Source organism: Sinocyclocheilus rhinocerous, unplaced genomic scaffold, assembly GCF_001515625.1.
Source record: "Sinocyclocheilus rhinocerous isolate Xijiao unplaced genomic scaffold, SAMN03320098_v1.1 scaffold273, whole genome shotgun sequence".
Classification (NCBI taxonomy): Eukaryota; Metazoa; Chordata; class Actinopteri; order Cypriniformes; family Cyprinidae; genus Sinocyclocheilus; species Sinocyclocheilus rhinocerous.
The window spans coordinates 1,310,852-1,334,188 of record NW_015656360.1 but is presented as its reverse complement, the minus strand read 5'-3'; the positions used below and the strand labels follow the sequence as shown (position 1 = coordinate 1,334,188).

Here is a 23,337-nt window from a genome sequence, read left to right as displayed (position 1 = left end):
GCCAACAACACTTCGGTGTAGAAGTAGCATAATGAGGGAAAAAAATGTCCAATACTTGCACCATTCAGATTTAGCCGAGATTATTGGCAATGGCGAATAAGAGGTTACTTTAATTTACACTCTGTGCTAATAGCACCGAAGACTAAGCAAATGGCATCTATTTTCTACTTCATTGAGTTCAAATTGGATCTGGTTTTTATTACAGCAACTGCTTAGAAATATTAATGGACTTTCCCACGTACAATCAGATGTAGAGAACTCATTAAATAGGAGGATATGCATAGACATTTCTAAATGTGTAATCAAGTCTCTCGGTAGTGATGGACAGTGACAGGGAAGCATAAAATAAAAACTCACGTGGCTATAAAAGTTAAATTATTCATTAACATTGAATGAATTAACGATCAGCCTACAAAACGACAATGCTGAGTTTATCATAACCTACATAAACATCAGTCACACTAATACATACAAATTTATTTGTGACTACTATAAAACTACATTTAAAGGAAAAAGGTGAAAAAAGTTAAAAGTACAGCACTAAAATTACTTGGCTAAAACAAAGCATGTTGAGGGGCATATAAGAGCAGGATGCTTTTGCAAAGTGACTTGGAGACTAAATCAACAGTAAAAAAACGATTTAAAGAACAGATTTTTTATTTTATTTTCCAAACAATACAGAGGTGCCATATTGTTAAAACAGTTTTAGAACTTCTGGAACTGCTTCTTGGCTCCAGCTGCCTTGGTGACCTTCAGGACGTTGAACCTCACCGTCTTGCTGAGGGGTCGGCATTCTCCAACTGTAACGATGTCACCTAAAGTCACGTCCCTAAACAAATGGAGAACATTGATAAATGAGATTTAAGAAGAAAAACTTTCAGCAATTAGACCTTATACATATCTCACAAACTAAACTACTTCTAAACCTTGAATGCAAAGAAACCCTTTAGGTCAGGGGTCACCAAACTCTGTCCTGGAGGGCCTGTGTCCTGCAAAGTTTAGCTCAAACTTGCCTCAACACACCTGCCTGGAAGTTTCAAGTATACCTAGTACGACCTTGATTAGCTGGTTCTGGTGTTTTTGATTAGGGTTGGAGCTGAACTCTGCAGGACACCGGCCCACCAGGACAGAGTTTGGAGACCCCTGTTTTAGGCATTATCTGCTGCATCAGTGATGCCGTAAGGCAGTGTCGTCAGAGCCTGAGAGACTTGGAAGACCATCGTGAGAAAAAACATCATTTGCAGCTCACCACCTATTTAGAGCATGTGTTCAAATGCACAAGAAGGGTATACAAAAATGTTTCAGCCCCTAAAGAAAGCTCCAATGGAGAAACTTTACCTGAAGCATGGGGAGAGGTGGACAGACATGTTCTTATGTCTCTTCTCAAAACGGTTGTACTTGCGGATGTAATGCAAGTAGTCCCGCCTGATGACGATGGTCCTCTGCATCTTCATCTTGGTTACCACACCTGGAAAAAGGTGACAGCAGTTCACATATGTTGTATATCAATGGCCAGCATACAGAATCTTTGATTATCCAAAAAGGACTAAGACGCAAAAATGAGACACAGGGAAGCATCAGTTAAGCCATTAGGCATTATCCTCAAAACCCAAAGGGTTCGGAAGACCATCGTGAGATAAGACATCATCTGCACCCTAAATAAAACTACAATTAGCCAGCAAAGTACACAGACTTACCAGACAGAATCCGGCCTCTGATGGACACGTTTCCTGTGAAGGGGCATTTCTTATCAATATAAGTGCCTGCAATAGCCTGGGGAAATAAAGCACAAGAACTTTAGTCATCTGAACTCAACTTGAAGTTACACAGTAAGCATATACAACTGCATCAGCATTGCCAAAAGGCAGTATCCTCAGAGCTCTCTTGGAGTCTAGGAAGACCATCGTGAGAAAAAACATCACCTGCGATGAAAAGTTTCGTTGGCACGCAAACACAAGCTCACCTCTCTGGGGGTTTTGAAGCCCAAGCCAACGTTTCTGTGATAACGCGGGAGCTTCTCTTTGCCACTTCCTTCAACAGCCAGAACCCGCTTCTTGTTCTGGAAGATGGTGGGCTGTTTCTGATAAGCCCTCTCGTTCTGAAACAAGACCACAAGCACGGACTCTGTCATAAGGCTTAAAAACTAATATATATGCTGGAATAGCTTTGATGGAAAGTTAGACCACAAAAGTGTGATTAAGGTTTCCGCTGGATATTCTGGACTACAACACCAAACCCCAGTAAGTTTCAGAGCCAAGTGTTTTCCCAAATTAAAAAGCTGTCAAAACACATCAGTGATTTTATGCTGCCGTAAGGCATTGTCGTCAGAGCCTGAGAGACTTGGAAGACCATCGTGAGGAAAAACATCATTTGCAGCTGCATGCCCATTCAGAGCGCGTGTACAAATCCACAAAGAGGGTCTACAAATGTCTTCTGGACTCAAGTGACACAGATAACTTCATTAGCACTGTCATAAGGCGGTATCTTTGGAACTCCTATTCCTCCAGAATTATTAGTAACATTATATCCATGTGCTATCCATGCCTTGCTGACAAATTCGGTTATTTTACATCTCAATAAGCTGGAGTCAGCAGACAAAATAAAGCTATTTTATTTATATCATAACTTTACACCAAATAAACAGTTGCGTGTTTAAGAAACCACTTTCTGCTGGTCGGGTGAGGCAAGGCCGCACGCCTTCCCGTTCAACAACGCTTCCTACCCGTTAGCCGGGGATGGAAAACACATATTCTAATCTTCAGCGTGATCCATTTGGTCACGATTGCCTCTATGATGGTTTCTTTGCTGTTTATCTCCCAGAATTTGTGGCTTTGCGCTTAAGTTTAACGTGAAATCAAAGGCGTTTTCATGACCACGCCGTTTGGACTCACGTACCTGTGTGTCCGCCATCTTCGCCAGCCGAGTCGTAAAGAGGACTACACATGCGCGAGACAGACGGAAGAGAGGTTTCCGCGGACATGACGACACACTGTGGGAGGGGCCGAACTAAAAGTGTTCGCTTCATGATTTACATTTAAACAACTTTAAAATCGTGTGGTGGGTTACCGTCTAAATTCAGTGTTGAGAAGGTATTGAATTCTTTAATCTCTCATATTTCTTTACTGTGACTCAAATAAAAAAAACAAATTAGGTTCAAAATTATAATAAATATCATAACCTATGTTTGGCCATAATATAAATACAGTAAACGTATGGTCTAGGACAGTGTTTCCCAACCTTTTTTTAGTCGCGGCACCCTTTGGAAATTTTAACAAACTTGTGGCACCCTACAAATTATTGGCGACATCAGAAATGGATATGATATAATAGATGCTTTTTTGAACATTTTAGCAATTTAAAAATATTAAAAAATGATTTTTTTACACGGCACCCCTGCTCTCGACAGATGGCACCCCAGTTGGGAAACACTGGTCTAGGATGCCGAAAGAAATATGAAATTTAATTTTTTATGTGATTCTACACTGATGGAGTATGAAAAATAAAGATAAAATGCAATGATAGAAATATATCTAATAAATGCTGTGGTGAAATCATTACTAGTACCTAATGAACAATTACCGTACTAGCAAGTACAACTAGCAGAAACTGTAATTCAGTAGAATGAAATTAATAGTTGACATCTGAACACAGAATAAGTTACCAGTAACTATAGTTGTTAAGTAGCAACAGGAATAAGCAGCGTTAGGCTACTAGTGTTTGATTAACCTTGTTAAGTCTGACATATGAAATATTAGTCAAATAAATAAATAAATAGAACAGTTTATTGACCGTTGAAACGTGTCATCACAGTCTTGTGAAAAGGGTCCATTCCATACTGAACTCATACTCGAAGAGGAAAAACACCTTAATTACTTTAAGATATGCAATTTGGTGCAGAGGCTGTTATTTATATAGCCAAAAGTACATTGAAATTCTGCTAGATTGTAATATAAATCATGAGATTTTTTTATAACATGTCTAGAACGTTTCCTCTAAATCCCTGTTGTTGTTATTATTAATATTATTTGAACTGTGCTGCATCAGACTGGTGCGTGACTTCCTTCTTGCCCAAACTTGACGTCACAAAGCGGAAGAGTTCTCACTATTTTTATGCTAATATGGCAGCGCCGTCGGGCGGAGGCGATACGGGTAAGTGCCGCTTTCATCTTCAAATGATGACTTTCGCCTGTTTTTCCGATTCGTAACTCAAATGACCAGCAAAGTATCTAGACTGACGCTTTAATGTGTATTCGAATACTATATACCACGTAAACTGGGAGTTTGCTCAGTGCCGTTCACTGTCACAACACCGCTGTCTGTCTGAAACATGTCTGTACACATACCGATCACCGGACGATCCGGAGAGCCACTGATCATTAACGACAATGACACGAGCTAAACAAACAGATAAACCACAGTCTTCTTTGGCTGGATCCCAAAGTGAGCCGTCTACACAAACAACATTTTTGGGCATCGCTCGCGTTCCAAAAGAATTTATGAGCGTCATGGGCGCGTTCCAAATGGGCGATTTTTTTTTTCAGACCGCGTCGATGATTCCCAGAGATGCTGTCTTGGTAGGCAGCACCCTATTTTTGAGACACAGCCTCTGTGCGCTTGTGTTGGCGGTGGTCGCGTGCCCGATACCGCGATGTTGTTGATTTCCAGAAGGGGTGACATCATCGTTTCAGTGCTGATCTGTTAGGAGGGGGGAGTAAACACTCATCACAGATGGGTTGCTCTCGATTTAAAGGTATAGTTCATACACACAAAACAAATAAAAACGTCACCTTTGTCGCTTAATTATATGTTGTCCCAAACTTGTATAACTGTCTTCATTCTGTGGGACGTTAAAAGAGATGTTAGGCAGTGTAACAGCCTCAATCACTATTCACTTTCATTGCTTCATCTTCCATATAATGAAGGTGAATGCAAAAGCATCACATACTGGTTTGAACCAACATGAGCTAGAGTGAATGATGACAGGGTTGTCATTTTTGGATGAACTATCCATTTAAAATCCTGCTGCTGTATTAATAAAATAGGTCCTCCGTTTGTGTCATGGGGTCAAATTGACCCCAAATTATAATATTTATATATTAAGTGTGGATGATATGATCAAAATCGTATTTCATAATGTGAGAAATTTTATTTCACGAATATAATACATGCATATGTTGTAACATTTATGTTGTAATTTTAAATGCTAGTGAAATATCACATTTATTGCTACAGGCAATTATTGAAGTAAACAATTAAATAGTCAGTAATAAAATAAGGACAAATAAATAACAAACAATAGGACAAATAAATACAATAAAACAAAGACACGAATGCGTAAAACGGTGCTTTAATTTTTTAGTAGGTTAGTCTAACAATAGGGTAGAAATTGAATAAAGTAATCAATCACATTTTTTTAGTTTTGTTCTCGTTTATTTATTTTTTTTCCAAAACTGTTTGCGTTCACTTAAGACCTAAGTGACTGTGTTCACATAAATACTTGCCAAGACCGGAGTTTTGAATTTTGGTTAATTTCATGGAAACCATTCGATGGGGGTTATTTTGACCCCAACACCATTATAGACACAGAATTTGTACAGCCTTTACAAAACACATCTATCTGTAGAAACTTTGCATGCGCATTCATGACCCTAAATGAGAAAAAGTCACAAAATTTCAAGAATAAATATTTCAACTAGTGTTTCATGCAATTTAAATATGGGTCAAATTGACCCAAACACACACACACACACACACACACACACAAAAAGTTAAATACATAAAAGACCAGAAATGGATTTTGTTTCCAAGCTGCTTATTTTTTCATTTCTAGGTATCTGTAATGCTCAAAATGTTGCGTTCACTTAAGACCTAAGTGACTGTGTTCACATAAATACTTGCCAAGACCGGAGTTTTGAATTTTGGTTAATTTCATGGAAACCATTCGATGGGGGTTATTTTGACCCCAACACCATTATAGACACAGAATTTGTACAGCCTTTACAAAACACATCTATCTGTAGAAACTTTGCATGCGCATTCATGACCCTAAATGAGAAAAAGTCACAAAATTTCAAGAATAAATATTTCAACTAGTGTTTCATGCAATTTAAATATGGGTCAAATTGACCCAAACACACACACACACACACACACACACACAAAAAGTTAAATACTTAAATAAGACCAGAAATGGATTTTGTTTCCAAGCTGCTTATTTTCATTTCTAGGTATCTGTAATGCTCAAAATGCTGTCTAGGTAGGCAGCTCACTAGTTTTGCAACATAGCCTGTATGTATTGTGCTGGTGTCAAGTGAAGATTTAAAGTCTTTTGTTTTATTTGAATATTTAAATATGTGGTACTTAAAATGAGTTATTTATGTTATGTACTTGAGGGATTTAGCTTGAGTGAGTCTCTTTCTCCATTAGACAGCTCATGCATTGCATACTTGTTTCTTTACATCAACTTTACTCACCAGGAAACTGAAACCAAATGTGTGCTGATTTATACATGCACTGCTGAGTCATGTCACAAACAATATGGAACGATTCCACTGTCAGATGCTTATCTGTTCTCTTTTAAGGTCACATCTGTGTTGTTAAACCTGTGTATTGACATTTGTACTTGAGTATAGTTTACATCCCTTTTGTTTACTCTAAGTGTCTTTCCTCACGATTTTGTATCGTTTTTAATTATTATTATTTCCAATATTTGAAGGCATTGGCAATGACCAGATAATTGCCTTGGGATCGGCACTTCTCAATAAGTGAGTATCATCTTATGTCTTCTTCCCATGTTCTCTGTGTTTGTTTTTGTTCATTACCTCTGTCAACTTGTCCCATCTCTCGCAGCTTTGTCTATGAACGAGTTCGTCGTCATGGGCACAGCGAAGCTGAAGTAACCCGAAGTCAGCTGGATGGTGTTGAGCTGTGCGACCCCAACCATAAACGTCTTGGGCAGTGTTTACAGCAGATTGGAGATGAGCTGGATGGAAATGTGCATCTGCAGAGGTAATGGATTGTGGACGACATCGCAACTGTCTCTATGTACCAAGTCACCTGCTGTGCTCGGAAATGCCCACTGGATGGCAGTGTGCTGCAACTCATCCATACCTCTCCATTGTCATTTTGGTTTAGTATGGTAAATGACCCTGCTCTTCAACCAACTCAAGAAGTCTTCATGAAAGTGGCCCGAGAGATCTTCTCTGATGGGAAGTTCAACTGGGGCAGAGTGGTGGCGCTTTTCTACTTTGCTTGTCGGCTTGTCATCAAGGTGAAGACCTACACGAGCTCAATCTCAAATGGAAATGCATTGTTTTGATGTTTTAAGTATTTGTCTTATTTCTTATTCATGCACTCCTAGGCTATTACAACCAGGATTCCTGACATCATCAGAACCATCATAAGCTGGACTATGTCCTACATTCAGGAACACGTTATTAACTGGATCAGGGAACAGGGTGGATGGGTAAGTCTTGACAGTGGCTTTCTTATACAATCACTTCCTTAAAATCATGGGAAACTTCAGGTGTCGATGTGATATTTTAACACGGGCCACAATGACCTTTACCAAATCCACTGATGCCACAATAAACAAGATGCACAAAACAGCATGAACATTTAACTTCCATAATGTGAAGCAAAATATCCAGGCAGTACTGTAGACATACACTACCATTCAAAAGTTTGTAGTCATTTATTTTTTCAGAAATTGATACTTTTATTCTGCAAGGATGCAATGAATTGATCAAAAGTGATGAAAGATTACTGTTTCAAATAAATGCCGTTCTTCTGAACTTTCTATTCATCAAAGAATCCTGAAAAAATATAACATGGTTTCCACGAAAATATTAAGCAGCACAACTAGTTTTAACATTGATATTAAAGAGAAATGTTTTTTGAGCATCAAATCAGCATATTGGAATGATTTCAGAAGGGTCAAGTGACACTGAGCACCCATTTGACTTTATGTCAGGAGAAAATTTTTTTTTAATGGAATTTCTAAATTAATAATCCATGGTATCTGTAAAAAAAAAAAAAAAGTACCATGAAAATATCATTAAAAGAAACTTTTAAACCATATGAATAAAATATGTAAAGCAAATAGAATACATTTCAAGAACTTAACTTGAAATTATTATTTTTTTCTTCCGTTTAAAATATTTTTTCTTTATCATGGAAACATTCTGAAATATCATTGAACCTAATACTTTCTGATAAAATATTATGAAAGCATTTTGTTTTATTTTATTTTTTAATTTTTTTGATGAAAGCTAAAGTATGTATATTCTCTATATTAGAATACTCTCCCACTCTTGCCTTTTTTCCCCACTCCCTCAGGAGGGAATCCGCTCCTATTTCGGGACCCCGACATGGCAGACTATCGGCGTTTTCCTGGCTGGGGTACTCACCACAGTGTTGGTGATCCGCAAAATGTGAAAAGACTGACAGGAAGGTGGAGAGCGCGAGAAGAGAGAGTTGAGACAATGAACAGAGGGTGAAACAGACCAGCAAAGAAGAACAGAAAGATGAGGGGGAAGAGAAAGGGATATGGAGTAGAGAAAACGGCCTCAACTAATCAAAAGAGAGAGAGGAGGAGGAAAGAGTGAGAGCAAGCATGATGCAACTGTCTCGAGCCACTCTTGTTTCTGCGAAGCCTGTGCTCTTTCTCATCTACAACTTTAAACCTTGATAACATTTGCACTGAAAATCAGAGACTAATGCGTAAGAGTTCAGGTTTAGGCTTGATTTTAGCTATTTATTTTTAGTTTGGGCTTATGAGTGTCTAGGTTATATAAAAGACTGGATTGGTATTTGATTTAATTTATAGACATTGTCTCAATGCAGAAATTTCTAAGTTAGGAGTCTCATATTCTCATATTTTGATTTTTTTGTCCTAAATTGTGCGTAATGACAGTCAAAATTACATTTGGTCAACAGTTAGCTTATAAATGGAATTATTATATATTATTTTTATTATTATAATAAAATAATTATTATTATATATATTTTTTTTTTTCTCATCTACAACTTTAAACCTTGATAACATTTGCACTGAAAATCAGAGACTAATGCGTAAGAGTTCAGGTTTAGGCTTGATTTTAGCTATTTATTTTTAGTTTGGGCTTATGAGTGTCTAGGTTATATAAAAGACTGGATTGGTATTTGATTTAATTTATAGACATTGTCTCAATGCAGAAATTTCTAAGTTAGGAGTCTCATATTCTCATATTTTGATTTTTTTGTCCTAAATTGTGCGTAATGACAGTCAAAATTACATTTGGTCAACAGTTAGCTTATAAATGGAATTATTATATATTATTTTTATTATTATAATAAAATAATTATTATTATATATATATTTTTTTTTTTTGAGTCCACTGTCATCTGAAAGAGTAGGAATGGGCTCAGAATTTCTCCTCTTCCTAATTCCTCCTCGCCTTTCTTTGTTTAGTGTCTCCTATAGTTCATCAGAATAGGGGCTGCGAAATGTCTATGAAGTTGATTGTACTTGAAAGTACAAGTTTAGCCTCTTAAGAGTTCATGAAATGTTTTTTGTGCAGCCAACCAATCAGCACTCTGGTTGTGCGGTATGTGGGCTTGTCTTAGTCAGCGAGGCCCTCCTATGACAGGAATGGACAATACTAGTGACTCTTAAATGCATTAAACTTCTCGGAGCCACGATGATCACGTTTTCTTACAGAACCAAATATTTTCCTTTTAGAATAGTGGAGGACCTGCCTGACAAACCAAAGACTTCAGATGCAGGTGCAGATTCGTTCCACATGTGGGGACTTTGACGAAAAGCAGTTAGTTTGGCTTCAGCTGGTGCAAACATTCGGTCTTGCAGGACTTCTAGGCCGATTAGTTGAGCTTCTCCCCTCAGCAAAGGTTTCTCAGTACTGTATTTTTACGATGGTTAGCCAGACCCACTATCCTACATTTACATGCAATTGTTCTTTTTTATACACCTGTTTCTTTGTCTTTTGGTTGTTTGGGTACAATTTCATACTTTTCTAATTTTTATTATTTCGTTGACAGTGCCTTGGGCTTTTTATGATACTAGCCACCACTTTTTCTACATCTTTGAAAACTGGTATAAAATTGTGCACCCTAAGGCAGTCTGTCTGCTGTGTGAGCCCATGAGTTTGTTTTGTAAGATGTAAAATGAAACAATAAATAGTTTTTCTGGATTTCAATATAAATGTGTGATGTGAATTTTGGTAGAGAAACCGTTACTCTTTATTAAATTTTCCACATTTTAAAATAATAGTAAAGGATCAAAACTAAGAAATGAATATACAGGAATTATGCAGTGAATGTTAAAAACTATATACTATTTACTAAATAAAAAGTATTTGTCTGAAAAACGAATTGGAAGCATTTAAGCATCAGCTTTTAGATAAAAACGTCTTCAAAATCATGAAAAAAAATCAGCTCGTGTTCAAACTTCTGATTGTACGTAATGCAGTCATTATTAACTAAAACTATTAATTTTTTGTTAATTAAAATAAAGCTGAAATAAAACAAGTAAACATTAGATGAAAAACGTACAAAAATTAGAAATGTTGCCTTGACCACTAAGGTTGTCACTGATCTATATAAATTATAGACTAGTGGTTTAAACTGAAATAGTAACATTTCTAACACTAAAACTTAAATAAAAAATAAAGCTAAATAGAAATATTTTTGAAAACAAAAACGAATAAAAATGACAAGCACATAAAATTACTAAAACCTGAACTAAACTTAAAATGAAGCAAAATATAAAAATAATTTATAGTAATAAATAGCATAATGCAATAAATAATACTAAAATTGCACTGATGTAATGTGTCTGTTTTGTAGTTTTACTTCCAAAATGTTTGATTGGCATTCAAATCATTAATGCAACAATAAGATCTTCCATGTAATGTTATCATAAAAAAAAAAACATTTATTGAAGGATTCTTTAAAACAGTTAAACATTCTTAGAAAGGAGATCAATGATTATTTCAATGTTTATTTTGGAAGTTGACTTCAATGATTATTTTGATGTGCATCTTTACGTCCCACAGGTAAGCCATACTGACATTGAAAACTAATTCATAAGTGCTCAGGGTTTAAGGCATATACTTGATCGGCTAAAGGCTTTAAAATCTTGCCATTAATCATGAAATGACTCCATGAAGGCCCACAATGATCTTCACAACACAACACAGCACAACAAAAGATCTGCAGTCACTTAAAACAACTTGAAAATACTAAGAATGTAAACCAATACTATGGCAAATGGCTCAAAAGTTTGACAGGTGAGAAGCACAGATGAGATTCACGATTACAAATTCAATGCAAACGTACTTTGATTGGAACAGAGTGCTTAACAGAAACTGATTGGGGATGGAGAGATCAGTATTTAGTCTCCAGCACCCCCTCTCTGATCCTCCAGCTCCATGGTAGTTTGCAGTTGGGGCCGAGCGTGCAGCAGGGGTTGTGTCCGTACTGATGATAGTGGCTGGAGTCGGGGGCCGGGACACAACGCAAAAACAGGCTGTTCTCTAGGACCTCTTTGTCATGGGGCACCAAGCAACCATCCTCTGTTTGCAGGCTGAACACGTTCTCTGAGATCTACCCGAGAGAGAAGATATTATCCTCTAGCAAGCACCAAGAGTAATGCAAATAAACCAATGTGCTCTGCATAACCACACTATACATACATACACACACACTGTTTACCTGATCACTGATTCCTCTAGCAACGTGGCCTACTTTCACCCCGGGCGTCTCCCGAATATGAAAGCATTTCCCGTCAAAGTCCCTGATATAAACATCCACCCCTGAAGAAACAAAGAACAGATGTGAGCATGGCACAAATAACCCTAATAAATCGTCATCTAAAAATATCTCATACCAATGGTATGTGTGAATGGAAGTTCTTGTAGCTTAACTGTGTTTTGTGCCAATATGTGACAGATGTCAAAAAATATATACATGTCCCTAGACTTGCTGTTGTTAATAATATTAATAAAATATTATTATTGACAAAATATAAAAATGACGTTTTTCCCCTTATTACTGACTATACATAATTGAGTAATTACTTGGAAAAAAACTTTACTACACAATATTGTCTTTGTTAAAAAGTATTTAAAAACTAGACTACACTTTAAAAGTTTGGGGTCAGCAAGTAAGGATGCATTTAAGTGGTAGTAAAACATTTGTAATGTTATAAAAGATTTATATTTCAAATAAATACTGTTATGTGCTAGAAATGTCTATTAAAAGAATCCTGGAAAATGTATCGTGGTTTCCACCAAAATATTAAGTAGCAGAAAAATTGATAATAAAATCAGCATATTAGAATGATTTCTGAAGGATCATGTGACACTGAAGACTGGAGTAATGATGCTGAAAATACAGCTTTAATATTGCAGGAATAATTTAGATTTGAAAATATATTCAAATAGAAAACAGTTCTTTTAAATTGTAATAATATTTCTAAATTTTGCCTTTTTTACTGCATTTTTGATCAAATAAATGCAGCCTTGATGAACATAGGAGACATTCAAAAAAACATTTAAAACTGACCCCAAACTTTTGAACGGTAGGGTACATGCCATTGATTCAAGTTATTTTGTTAATATTTATATTACTATTTCACTTTAAATAGCATAATGTTGTTGTTGTTTTTTTCTGGGATATCGAGTATCACAAAATTTCACTGATGCTGGTATGGATTGCTAACAGTTTGGTATCGTGCCAACCCGCTGGTTATGTAATGATGCTTTGCATTCCTCTAAAGTAATCAGTTGTTGTTCACACACCATCAAAGCAGCGGGGCAGAGGTTGATGCGTGGGGGCGAGCCAGTCCATGCTGAAGCTCTGGCCATCTTGTTGACTATTGTAAGAAAACACGCCTGAGCTAAGGTCATCGCCAGGGCCAACTGACCAACGTCCTGAATCCTGGAGGAGAGAAAAAAAACTTTGAATTTCAAATAAGTTGTAATTGGTTAAACTGAGATGCTTTACTAGCAAACAACAGGTGATGGTTGTCAAGAAGTTAACCACCACTCTTAATGTCCTTATAATGTAATTACAGGCTGCCTCATATTCAGCATTCTGAGTTTGTTTACCTTCTTGTCAAAGTTTTCTCTAGTGGAAGGGCAGTCGCTACAGAGACAAGAGAGCAGCTGCTCCTGTAGCTCAGCAGAATGAGGCAGGGAAAGACTGCTCAGGTAGAAATCTGCAGAGAGAGTGAGACATGTGTTACATGCTACAGTTCAGATGGCTGTAATCACAAGATTGGATATTGACCAGCAGCTGAGATTCCATCCTAATATTTTTGATGCTAATTTTGGGATATGGGATAGAAAACAAAAATGCTAAACGAAGACACCAAAATGCAAATAATATATATAAAACATATATGTTCGCTTGAGGTGGATACAATTGTATGTGCATAAATTACTATATGAACACATTTAACAAATAAAATCCTACAATATCTCAAGTCTCAAATAATTCACATCTAAAATAGTGTTTATTCTACATTATCGTTCAGAAGTTTGGGGTTGGTAAGATTTATTTTCATCGAAATCTCTTATGCTCATCGAGGCTGTATTTATTTGATCAAAAATACAATAAAAATTCTGAAATTGTATTACAATTTAAAACTGTTTTCTATTTGAATATAGTTTAAAATAGAATTTATTCCTGTGAAGAAAAGCTGAATTTTCAGCATCATTACTCCAGTCTTCAGTGTCACATGATCCTTCAGAAATCATTCTGATATGAGCAAGAAACATTTCTCATTATTATCTCTGTTATAAATAGTTGTGCTGCTTAATAGTTTAGTGGAAAGTGATACGTTTTTGCATGATCTTTTCAGGGTGTTATTTTGTAACATTATAATTGTCTTTACTGTCACTTGATCAATTAAACGGTTATTTGCGGAATAAAAGTGTTTTTTTTTATCTTACCCAAACTTTTGTACAATAGTGTGTTTAATAAAAGAAGTGAAGTGGCTTCAAATTCCATTTCTATTATTTTGTACCAATTTTCCCAGAAGTGACAATGGAAACAATCTGCAAACTGTTTCTATGATTTTCTACATAAATTAAATTCACAACTGGGATGGAAATACAGCTACTATGAATCTGAAGAACAGCGTAAAGCTAGCCGCTATGAATATGACTTGATCAGATGGTGGCTTACCTTTCTCCAGTCTCCTCAGCTCTTGTTCCGGCTCCGGCTCGGTCTTATTGATGATCCGCGGCTCAGGTGAAGTGTTTTGAATGTGGAGCAGTGACTTTGGAGGACAGTGGTCATCGTTTCTTGTCTCCTCTGTCTGTTTCCACTGTTTTACCTTTTCTGGCTTCTCATTACGTTCCCCATTACCCACATTCCTCTTGTGCTCCGAGCTCATCCACTGCAGCTCAGAGTTATCAGAGGACGTGGTTTGATGGGATGTGGGGGGTGTGGCTGAATAGGTGGGGTCTGGATTCTCTGGCTTCCCTAGTGGCTTCTGATAGGGTCCTCCTCTCGCGCGGCTGCGAAGTCCCCCGACTGCAAATAAATTGATTTGTTTTTTAAATTGAATAAAATTGAATATACAGGCATTTGTATATGTTTCATGATTATTTATTGTTACCTCCTTTAAGTGCTTTAGCAGTTTTAACAAAAAGTTCTTTGGCAGAAGCTCGTTTGATTGGATCTTTCTGCAGTCCTGCTTTTATGACATCTGCTGTATAGGAGCTGCAGTCACATGGAATTTCCCTCAGTGGCGGAGGCTCTTCTGCTATCTGTCACGATACAAACACAAACAATACTTCTTAAGCGTTTGGTGAATGCAAATCTTGTAGGTGTCACAAAACATTCAATAAAATAAAATGTGACTTTAAAAGTGGGAAGGGCTTATTTAAACAGTTCCCAGTCGTAGCTTACCTTGAGGAAGAGTGGGCGGGAATAGTAGCGGGTCCACGGATGACAGCCATTGAGCATGTGCAGAAGCATACAGCAGCTGCTCCAGATGTCTGCTTTTGAAGAGCGCGGCTCATTGAGCAACACCTCAGGTGCCATATGAGTTTCTGTGCCTTTCAGACCTAAACGCATACAAAATTAGTTGGTCAACTTATGTATGTGTCTATGTTCACTTGAAATATGTGTTTGAGGCTCTTATGAAATGTACTTACTCTTACAATAACTAAGCCCTTGTTTGTCCAATCTCTCGGAGTATCCAAAGTCGCACAGGAATGCATCTTTCCCATCTTCTGACAGCAAAATGTTATCCGCTACAAACATGAAAACACAAAGTGAGCTTTTAAAATGTAACTGTTGTACAAATGATACAAAATTGTTGTACTAATGTACAAAATGATCAAATAAATGCATAATTGTTGTGCATAAGAAACTTCTTTTTAAAAAGATAAAAAATCTTATCAACCCCAAGCTTTTGAACAGTAGTTCCTTTGAGTGAAAAAAGGTATTCAAATACATTCGCCCCCTCCTGAAACACCTCAAGCATTAAATTACTTAACTCTATCTACTGGTAAGATTTCAGAATGGATGCAGTACCTATATACACTGTACAAATACTTTAACCCAAAACTATGCCCTACATAGTTATCTGACTACTAGTTAACATTAACTAGTAACCCATACAAGCGCGAGTCATTACAAAAGCTGTTTCATTACATCTATTTTCATAATGCAATACTGTTGAATCATGCCCAATAAGACTAGCGATGTGTATTTACAAAATAAATGTCTGTCAGTGGGCACATCTCTTCCCATAAGTCTCTGCTCTAGAAGTGGTGATTGGCTGGTTCCAGGAAAAGTTAAAACTGGAGTGTGTGAGACTTTCAGTTTCTACATTGCAAACCACAACTTGTCAACTGAAGAAAAAAAAAAAGACAAAAAAAAATAGATTAAATTACTGCTAATCAGACTATTTGGACAGCAGATGGCGCTGTAGATGTCAACGTAGAAAGGTTTGTTTTACCGCTTGCTTGAATTGAACAGCCCTTTATTAATCTGAATGGCTTATAAAGACATAAAGCTGCTCATTTAATCTCTGGTGTCCATCTGCATAATGTATGGTCAGTTCTTCAGGCAGTGTCTAAGTGGCTTTCTCTTGATCTCACTGTCTCTTCTCCCTCCCCCCTCATCTGAACCACATGAGTCATGCTGCGGGAAATTCCCAGCCCTGGCTTGCTCACATTGTACTCTGATCTCCTCTCTCTCACCACAGGTGCTGTTTGTCTCACCCTATTCCCCAGAAAAACAACTAAAGCCAGCCACAAAACACAGCATTAGAATCAACTTCCTCAGCAGCAAATCTGTAGTTCTTCAAATTGCTTATGGCTCTACGTAACACATTTGTTTTAAAAAACGTGTCATTTGCTTAGTGTTTTCTGTAGTCAATTTGAAAAGACTCAATTCATAAGGCAATTTTATTGCACATATATTACTCTTTTATAGCTCATAGAGGCATGGAGTCCACCAGTACACGTCAGTGTTATTTTTACACTATTATAGTTTTTTTTTTTTTAGCTCATTTTATTTTTATTAGCTCATTTTCAGTTTTCATTTTAATTTTAGTTTCCGTTTTAATAATTTTATTATGTGCTTTTGTCAATGTTATTTGATTTTTTATATTTCTACTTTTTTTGTTTTAGTAATTTTATAACTTAAACTTAATTAAAATGCTGAATTTTGATATCTTGGCACATCTCTGAGACATGTGGAGATGTGAGATTACAAGGGTCATTTTATTTCACACAAAAAAGTCTCAATTTCTTCCACATTTAATCTCAATTGCTGTTTAGAAGAAACAATTGCGATATTAATCTCACTTGTGATTTTTCCATTTTCCACAAATAACATGGAGACATTAAATGTCAATATCATGTCATCCTTCCACACAAATGAAACAGAGACAGTCTAGATTAGTGAAGAGAGGACAGAACAAATGCTCAAGCTTTTTGACTTTTGACGTTTAAGACTCCACATAGCTTCCACCCTTCTCGACCAATTAAATGCTTTAGTGGCCTTTTTAGCTATCCAGCCCTCACTCTGGACGTACCTTTGATGTCCAGGTGAAGGATCCGCTTCCTATGCAGGTGGTTAAGTGCCCCCAGTACTTGCTGAAGGTAGTGCAGGGACAGATCCTCTGGCAGGCGGCCTCGTTCCTCCACCAGCTGTCCTAGAGAACCTGAAGAGAGTGCCAAGTCAAACATTTCCATCCATCATCACAAATGAAGAGGTCGTGTGTCTACGAAGGCGCTTCTGAACACTTACTGGATTTAAGGTCCATGAAAAGGATGATGGAAGGACCTTCACGCACCACACCAAAGAGTTCCACCACCTGAGGAGACTGCAGGGCACTCCACGAGCCCACCTCCTCACTGCTGAAACTCACCAACGGCACCTGAAAACACACACACGAGCATCCACACATCAACAGACAGTAACTTGCATTTGAAAACCAGCAGTGCCATCAGTCAGAAATGGGGGCACAAATACCTTTTTGGCAGCACACATGAAGCCGGTGCCTTTGTCTTTGATGCTGTAGACTTCGCCGAAGGAGCCCTGCTTGAGAAATCTACAGCGTTCATACTCCCGTCCCTCTCTGTACTCATAATTCACTGGTTGTAGCCCCTAAAAAAGGGATGCGAGATGTTGATGTCAAATGATGTTATGGATGTTGACTGGCAAATATGGTGTTCAAGCCATGTTACAATACACAATATAGTGACCCATATAACAAGCTACTGTGTTCATCACATCGCAGCATGCAATTCCCCTTTTTTACATTTAGATGACCTTTTTTGTCATTTTGCATTTTGTACATAAAAATTATTTAATACCTAAATTCACTTTTATTTTTTTATTTATTTAGACAGAAAAAGCGTAGAATTATAATATATAACATTTAATATCTAGTTATCTGTGTGTGCATGTAACTACACTACCATTCAAAAGTTTGGGGTTATTTGTATTAAGTTTGGGTTTTTGTAGTATTTCTAAAAGAAGTCTCTTATGCTTACCAAGGCTGCATTTATTTGATCAAAAATACAGAAAAAAACAGTAATATCATTAAATATGATTACATTTTTAAATAAATGTTTTGTATTTAAATATATTTTAAAATGCAATTTATTCCTGTGATGCAAAGCTGAATTTTCAGCATCATTACTCCAGTCTTCAGTGTCACATGATCTTTTAGAAATCATTCTAACATGCTGCTTTGGTGCTTAAGAAACATTTCTTATTATCATCAATTTAGAAAATTTTGACGAATAAAATGTTCAGAAGAACAGCATTTATTTAAAATATATATTTTTTTATAACATTATAAATGTCTTTACTGCCAATTTTGATCAATTTACTGCGTCCTTGCTGAACAAAAGTATTAATTTCTTTAAAAAAAAAACTTACCTCAAAGATTTGAACGGCAGTATATAGCTAAATTATTTTTAGTGTGTTTGTTCATAAAAAAAAAAAAAAGTTAATTTCGTGAAAAAGTAAAACAACTTTATTAATGTTCCTTGGAAAAGTGCAGTAAATATTTATCCATCTTTCATAATGTACCTTATAATATTGTGATGGCTAAATAAGCTATTTTAGTTTATTTTAGTGTTTTATTTTAATATGTTTTAACAAATTACTATAGATTTATGGTATCTATCATGTATATCGTTATAGGCCATAATTTCAATACTGATGCATGTTTATTACTTAATTGTTAAAAGGTTCTACAGAACTACTGAAAATGTCATAATTCAGAGCACATGACTAGCACAGTAAGTGTGTGAAGTGATGTTTTTTACTGTTTGCTTATTTCTATTTGAAAGGAAACTCCCTAAGCAGAACTAGGCTGGTGAGGTAAACACGAAACCCCACTGAAAGCAAGAAAAACAGGAAATCGACGACCGCAAGTCAACTTGGGCTACGTGAACACATGCATGCATGTGTGCTTGAGTTTCTCACTCTCTCTCTCTCTTCCTCTCTGTATTAGTAAGCCTATGTTGTCTTTATCTGTATTGTCTTTCTAGAAGATTCAGGTTGCGTGTGCCTGTATGACTTTTAGGTTGTGTACTTGTATGTAAATTTGGATCTTTGCGTGCAAGACAACACATCTATGCATCATGCTCTTTCGGTATGAGTTCACACATGTGTCAATTTCAACATGCTTCAACGTCATGTGTTTTAAATGCCATTTAAAATCACCTCTTTGAACAGGATCCCTTCATTCTTGTCGCTCTCCTCTCTTTCGTCCTTATCATCCCTCTCCCTCTCCTCTCTCAGCACATCTTTGACAAAGCAGTACGCAAAGCAGGGATCTTCAGTTGTAACAAAGTTCCTCAGGGCCGTAGCAGCCAGAGGGCATTCAGTCTCACTTCTCAGGGGAGAATTCAGCTCCTCACTCTCTTGGCCGTAGCTCTGGCAGGAGGAGAGGCTCAGTAAGGAGGTCTGCTGGGACTCCCACTGATAAGGGTTTGACGGGCCCTCTGTTTCCTGCACAGACACCCTCTCCGTGCTGAGGCCACTGCTGCTGTATGTAGTACTACTGATACTGCTGCTGATGCACACAGGATCTATAACCTGAAACAACAGGACACAACAAAGTTGATTGGACTATTAGAGAGAAAGTCATTGAAAAGCACTGTATAAAATCAATGCTGATAACAGGAAAAATTCCATTTGGACCTGTAAATGTGTCCCTTAGGTAAAATGCTTCAAGCCTCTACGGAGAGCTAAAGACGAGCTTTGTTTGACTCAATCATTAGCTAATCACTCAATTCCCACTGGGACATAATATAAACACAGCTGAGACAACGGTCTAGTTTTAAATCAACAGATAGTCTATATATATATATATATATTCAGTTTGAAAACAGTGCTTCCAACCTAAGTAACATTTTCAGACATCAGCAAAACTACGCTGGTGAGATACAGAGAAAATCTAAGGCGGTATCTCATGCATCCCTCATGCATTACATAATCCCAGGGTGCATTGTGATAAGATCAGTGAAAATTTGCATTCAAAAATTATTAAGTAGTAAATAACAATTTTTTATTCACTACTGAACAGTATCAACAGAAATTGTGCCATTTTATAAAAAAAAGCACTAATTCAGTTCACTTTGTAATGCTTAATAGTTTCAAGCTGTTATCTTAGCAACATGGTAATGTCAGATTCTGCTGGATTCAACTGCTTAGTTCAATAACAGAGTTAAGGCCTGTTCACACCAAGAACAATAACTATAATGTTAAATTATTGTATTAGCGTCTGCACCACTCTGGCAGACAATTTTTTTTATTTTTCATTAGATGGGAAAACATGTTCTAAAAGCAATTCCAATGATATCGCTCCTCTGTCGTTATCGTTATAGCTGTGGTGTGGACTTTGGAATTAGAATGATTATTAAAATGTTACAACTACAGTTATCTTAATAACATTGTTAAGTCTGTCTGAAGTCACACGTCACCTTTTCTGGGTCCAAGCGCTTTATCAGATCCCAAAAGCAAACAACAAAAGATTCTAATATGAAGCCGTGGAATATATCTTTTATTAAATTCAACCCAATTTGTTTGATGCACTCCCCTCAGCTCTATGACAATTACAGCAATTAATTCGGTCTAACCTGAATAAGAGATGATGAATGGAACTCGCCGCTGTCCTGTTCTGGCACTCCGGTGACTTCCACAGACTCGCTCGCTCGGCTGTCCTTCTCACCCCGTTTTCGCCGATGTTTCTTATGCCGCTTCTTCCTGGGCCGACTGCGAGAAAAAGTGCCAAGAAGCGACTGGGAGGAGATGCTAAAATGCGACCATTTTGTGGTGGAAAATATATGTCCGAACACATGAAGACATAAGTAAGTTGCAGTGATATATTAATTCCTGGTATTAAAAGAGAACATAATGAAACATAATGACTTTACCTGCCATTGGGGCAGAACTCCTGTGAATCCTGGGACTCACCTGTGGAAAAGGGAAACAATTTAGCCCAAATCTATATTTGGAAAAAAACACTGAGAAATCATCATGAGTTCCTCTGTTTGAGTCTCTTTAAATCAGTACTTACACTCTGCCTGTGCAATAATCGTTTGTTTCTCTGTCCTGTGTGTCCACTCATGGTCGGCAGTTCCATGATACAAGACATTCTTGAGGTAGTTACTCAAGTGTTGTATTTTGTCTAGCTCTCCTGCTTTGCTCTCTGTGCGAGAGGCTGGGCTCGAGCCGGGGCAGTTGAGAGCTTTAATATCTCTTTGGGCCATGTGGGAGAACGGGACAGTGGAGTTCAAAAATCGCTGCATCTTGAAATTCTACAAAACAAAGAAAAAGTTCAATACATCAGTTCAGTCTCATATTGCTCATACGACAGAAGTAACATTGGATGCGTCACTAAATCTCACAGTGCTTAAATATGATCCGGCATTCTCTTTTTGTCTCAAGCACATACACAGCCTGATCGAAACCGCATTGTGGATAAAGATCCCACACACCTGGCCTTCACTAACCGGTGCTGGCTATGCTAACTGGCAGGGGAGGGTATTTTCTTTCAAATACAAATTCATTAAATCTTCCCTCTAACAGTGATTGGTCACAAAGCCTGAACTTTGTACCTGTTGAAGGCAACAGAGGACATCAGTGTTTTCAGTCAACACAAAGACTCTATTCTTCACTTTTACACTTCCTGCTCCTCAAGGTTGATCTATGGAGCGGGAGAAGCCGCTGAGGGCGAAACATGAGCCTTCTGCTTATCAAAATGAAGGCGGGCCCTGTGCGGATCACACCATCGCAGCTGTTTTGGCACGGTTTGACAGGATGATGTTGTACAGCCCACATTAAAGTAAGCTAACCAGTCTAACTATAAGGACTCATTTTGGTACTGAAAATGTCCTAATTTAGAACATTATATCAAAGCATTATCTCTGATGAATTACAGAAGTAAGCTTGTTATCATAAACCTAACATCAGTGACTACTTCTCACTACTTCATTGTGGGTATATGTGGGAGGTAACCGTATCAAGAAGATCTTTTTCCTTGTTTGACTGGTTTATGATATATTTTCAAATCAAATTCCTCAGAAGGTGTGGTTCAAATTTTTCTTCTACTTCCTCACTGTTTTGAAATACAGTAATGCTTTTGATAATGGAACTTAGTATATATGAGAAATAGTAGTTGTGCCTTGCCTTAAGCATTAAACATAGAACACCTTAAGGCTGGAATACACTACACAACTTTAGAAGTTGACGCTAGTTGCTGAAGTCAAAGCCAGTCTGCAGATTTTGTTAGTTGCCAGATTTCATACAAAAACCAGCAGTTTATGACTCCGATTTTTTAGCTTCAGACTATGAATCCATCCAGTCGGTGGATATCAAACATGTTTGATATTTTGAACCAGTTTTAGAACACATGTTGTTTTCATTTGTTAAGCATCTCCTAGCAACAAGACACACATTTCTGCTTAAGTTTGTTGTGATCTGAACGATTTTAAAGTCTGGTAGTGTGTGATCCTCAGTTGTTTAGTGTATGATGCCCAGTGTTTTAAAATCTGTTAAGAGTCGGGTAGTGTATTCCAGCCTTTAGCAACTGTATAGCAACCAATAATTGCCCTTTGGGCTTATAATAAACTTTGAACCTTTGAACAAACTAAAACCACTCAGAACACCAAATTTTGCAGAAGGCGTGGTTCAATCTTTTCTTCAACTACATTGTCTGCAAATACAGTAAAGCGTTTGATAGTGGCGCTTGTTAAGTATGAACAAAAGTAGTTGTGCATTGCAAAGTATTAAACTTTGGTCTACATCTTGCCTCTTTGAACATGAATGATGCCTTGAAACTGTGCCACTCAGATCACCTTAGCAACTGTATAGCCACTAGGGTTGGGCGATGTCTACCAAATTGGCATCGGACGATGTCAACATTGAAACATCATGATGGACGATGACATCGGGGGGCGGGGCGGGGTGCCCGAAGCGTGAAACAAATAACACGTTTTAAGGAGCCACTAAAAGGTTAGCCGCTTGCTAGCAGTAGCCTGTTGCATTACAGTACATGAAAGTTCACTTACCACATACACAGAGTAAGGAGAAATGTCTGATAGGACGATGGCGAATGATTTGCAGATCCTGAGTACCAATGACAAACATCTAATCTTGTCAAATGTGTGGTAAGTACTCCCGCTCCATAGTATAGAGTCCTTGTGATCGCGAATCTCAAAAGTGAAAGTAAAATGAGAGCGCGCAATCAAAAGCGGTTTCAATAGCGGTTCCCTGATGCCCGCAATTTATATACAATCTCCTATACTTACCCAACGATATAATTACAAGAAAAAGTATTGAAATGTTTTT

General features: G+C 37.3%; 3 protein-coding genes across 6 annotated transcripts in view; 1 reads left to right on the top strand and 2 right to left on the bottom strand.

Annotated features, from left to right (window-relative positions):
• Positions 1-664: 664 nt before the first annotated feature.
• On the bottom strand, positions 665-2,993 carry LOC107720020 (40S ribosomal protein S11-like). The gene is made up of 5 exons (XM_016527595.1): positions 2,896-2,993; positions 1,964-2,098; positions 1,698-1,773; positions 1,339-1,468; positions 665-829 (listed from the first exon to the last, which is right to left on the bottom strand). The coding sequence occupies exons 1-5, from the start codon at positions 2,908-2,910 to the stop codon at positions 706-708; spliced, it is 480 nt and encodes a 159-aa protein (XP_016383081.1). The 5' UTR covers positions 2,911-2,993; the 3' UTR covers positions 665-705.
• A 1,066-nt stretch (positions 2,994-4,059) lies between these two features.
• Positions 4,060-8,934, top strand: LOC107720019 (apoptosis regulator BAX-like). The gene is made up of 6 exons (XM_016527594.1): positions 4,060-4,149; positions 6,716-6,764; positions 6,850-7,008; positions 7,135-7,270; positions 7,361-7,465; positions 8,338-8,934. The coding sequence occupies exons 1-6, from the start codon at positions 4,119-4,121 to the stop codon at positions 8,434-8,436; spliced, it is 579 nt and encodes a 192-aa protein (XP_016383080.1). The 5' UTR covers positions 4,060-4,118; the 3' UTR covers positions 8,437-8,934.
• Positions 8,935-11,023: 2,089 nt separating this feature from the next.
• LOC107720017 (mitogen-activated protein kinase kinase kinase 14-like) overlaps positions 11,024-23,337 on the bottom strand; it is a 19,651-nt gene continuing 7,337 nt past the window's right edge. For 3 of the 4 annotated variants that reach the window (XM_016527589.1, XM_016527590.1, XM_016527592.1), the window contains exons 2-16: positions 21,065-21,305; positions 20,922-20,961; positions 20,625-20,799; positions 19,207-19,581; positions 17,500-17,634; positions 17,275-17,404; positions 17,060-17,188; positions 15,168-15,266; positions 14,920-15,077; positions 14,627-14,777; positions 14,191-14,541; positions 13,110-13,219; positions 12,801-12,939; positions 11,713-11,813; positions 11,024-11,604 (exon numbers count right to left, since the gene is read on the bottom strand). In XM_016527589.1, the coding sequence (XP_016383075.1) occupies positions 11,386-11,604; positions 11,713-11,813; positions 12,801-12,939; positions 13,110-13,219; positions 14,191-14,541; positions 14,627-14,777; positions 14,920-15,077; positions 15,168-15,266; positions 17,060-17,188; positions 17,275-17,404; positions 17,500-17,634; positions 19,207-19,581; positions 20,625-20,799; positions 20,922-20,961; positions 21,065-21,296 (2,544 nt within the window). In that variant the 5' untranslated portion in view covers positions 21,297-21,305 and the 3' untranslated portion in view covers positions 11,024-11,385. Of the gene's footprint in view, positions 11,605-11,712; positions 11,814-12,800; positions 12,940-13,109; positions 13,220-14,190; positions 14,542-14,626; positions 14,778-14,919; positions 15,078-15,167; positions 15,267-17,059; positions 17,189-17,274; positions 17,405-17,499; positions 17,635-19,206; positions 19,582-20,624; positions 20,800-20,921; positions 20,962-21,064; positions 21,306-21,605; positions 21,731-23,337 lie in introns of those variants that run through there. The other variant, XM_016527591.1, reaches the window with a different exon arrangement.

Excerpts from the sequence above, each read along its gene's own strand:
- LOC107720020 (XM_016527595.1), bottom strand. Across the intron at positions 1,469-1,697 it reads CAGAGGCCGGATTCTGTCTG|GTGTGGTAACCAAGATGAAG; the intron begins GTAAGTCTGTGT and ends ACCTTTTTCCAG. Across the intron at positions 830-1,338 it reads CACCTCTCCCCATGCTTCAG|GGACGTGACTTTAGGTGACA; the intron begins GTAAAGTTTCTC and ends CCATTTGTTTAG.
- LOC107720019 (XM_016527594.1), top strand. The coding sequence starts at position 4,119 with ATGGCAGCGCCGTCGGGCGGAGGCGATACGG. Across the intron at positions 6,765-6,849 it reads GGATCGGCACTTCTCAATAA|CTTTGTCTATGAACGAGTTC; the intron begins GTGAGTATCATC and ends CATCTCTCGCAG. Across the intron at positions 7,271-7,360 it reads CTTGTCGGCTTGTCATCAAG|GCTATTACAACCAGGATTCC; the intron begins GTGAAGACCTAC and ends ATGCACTCCTAG.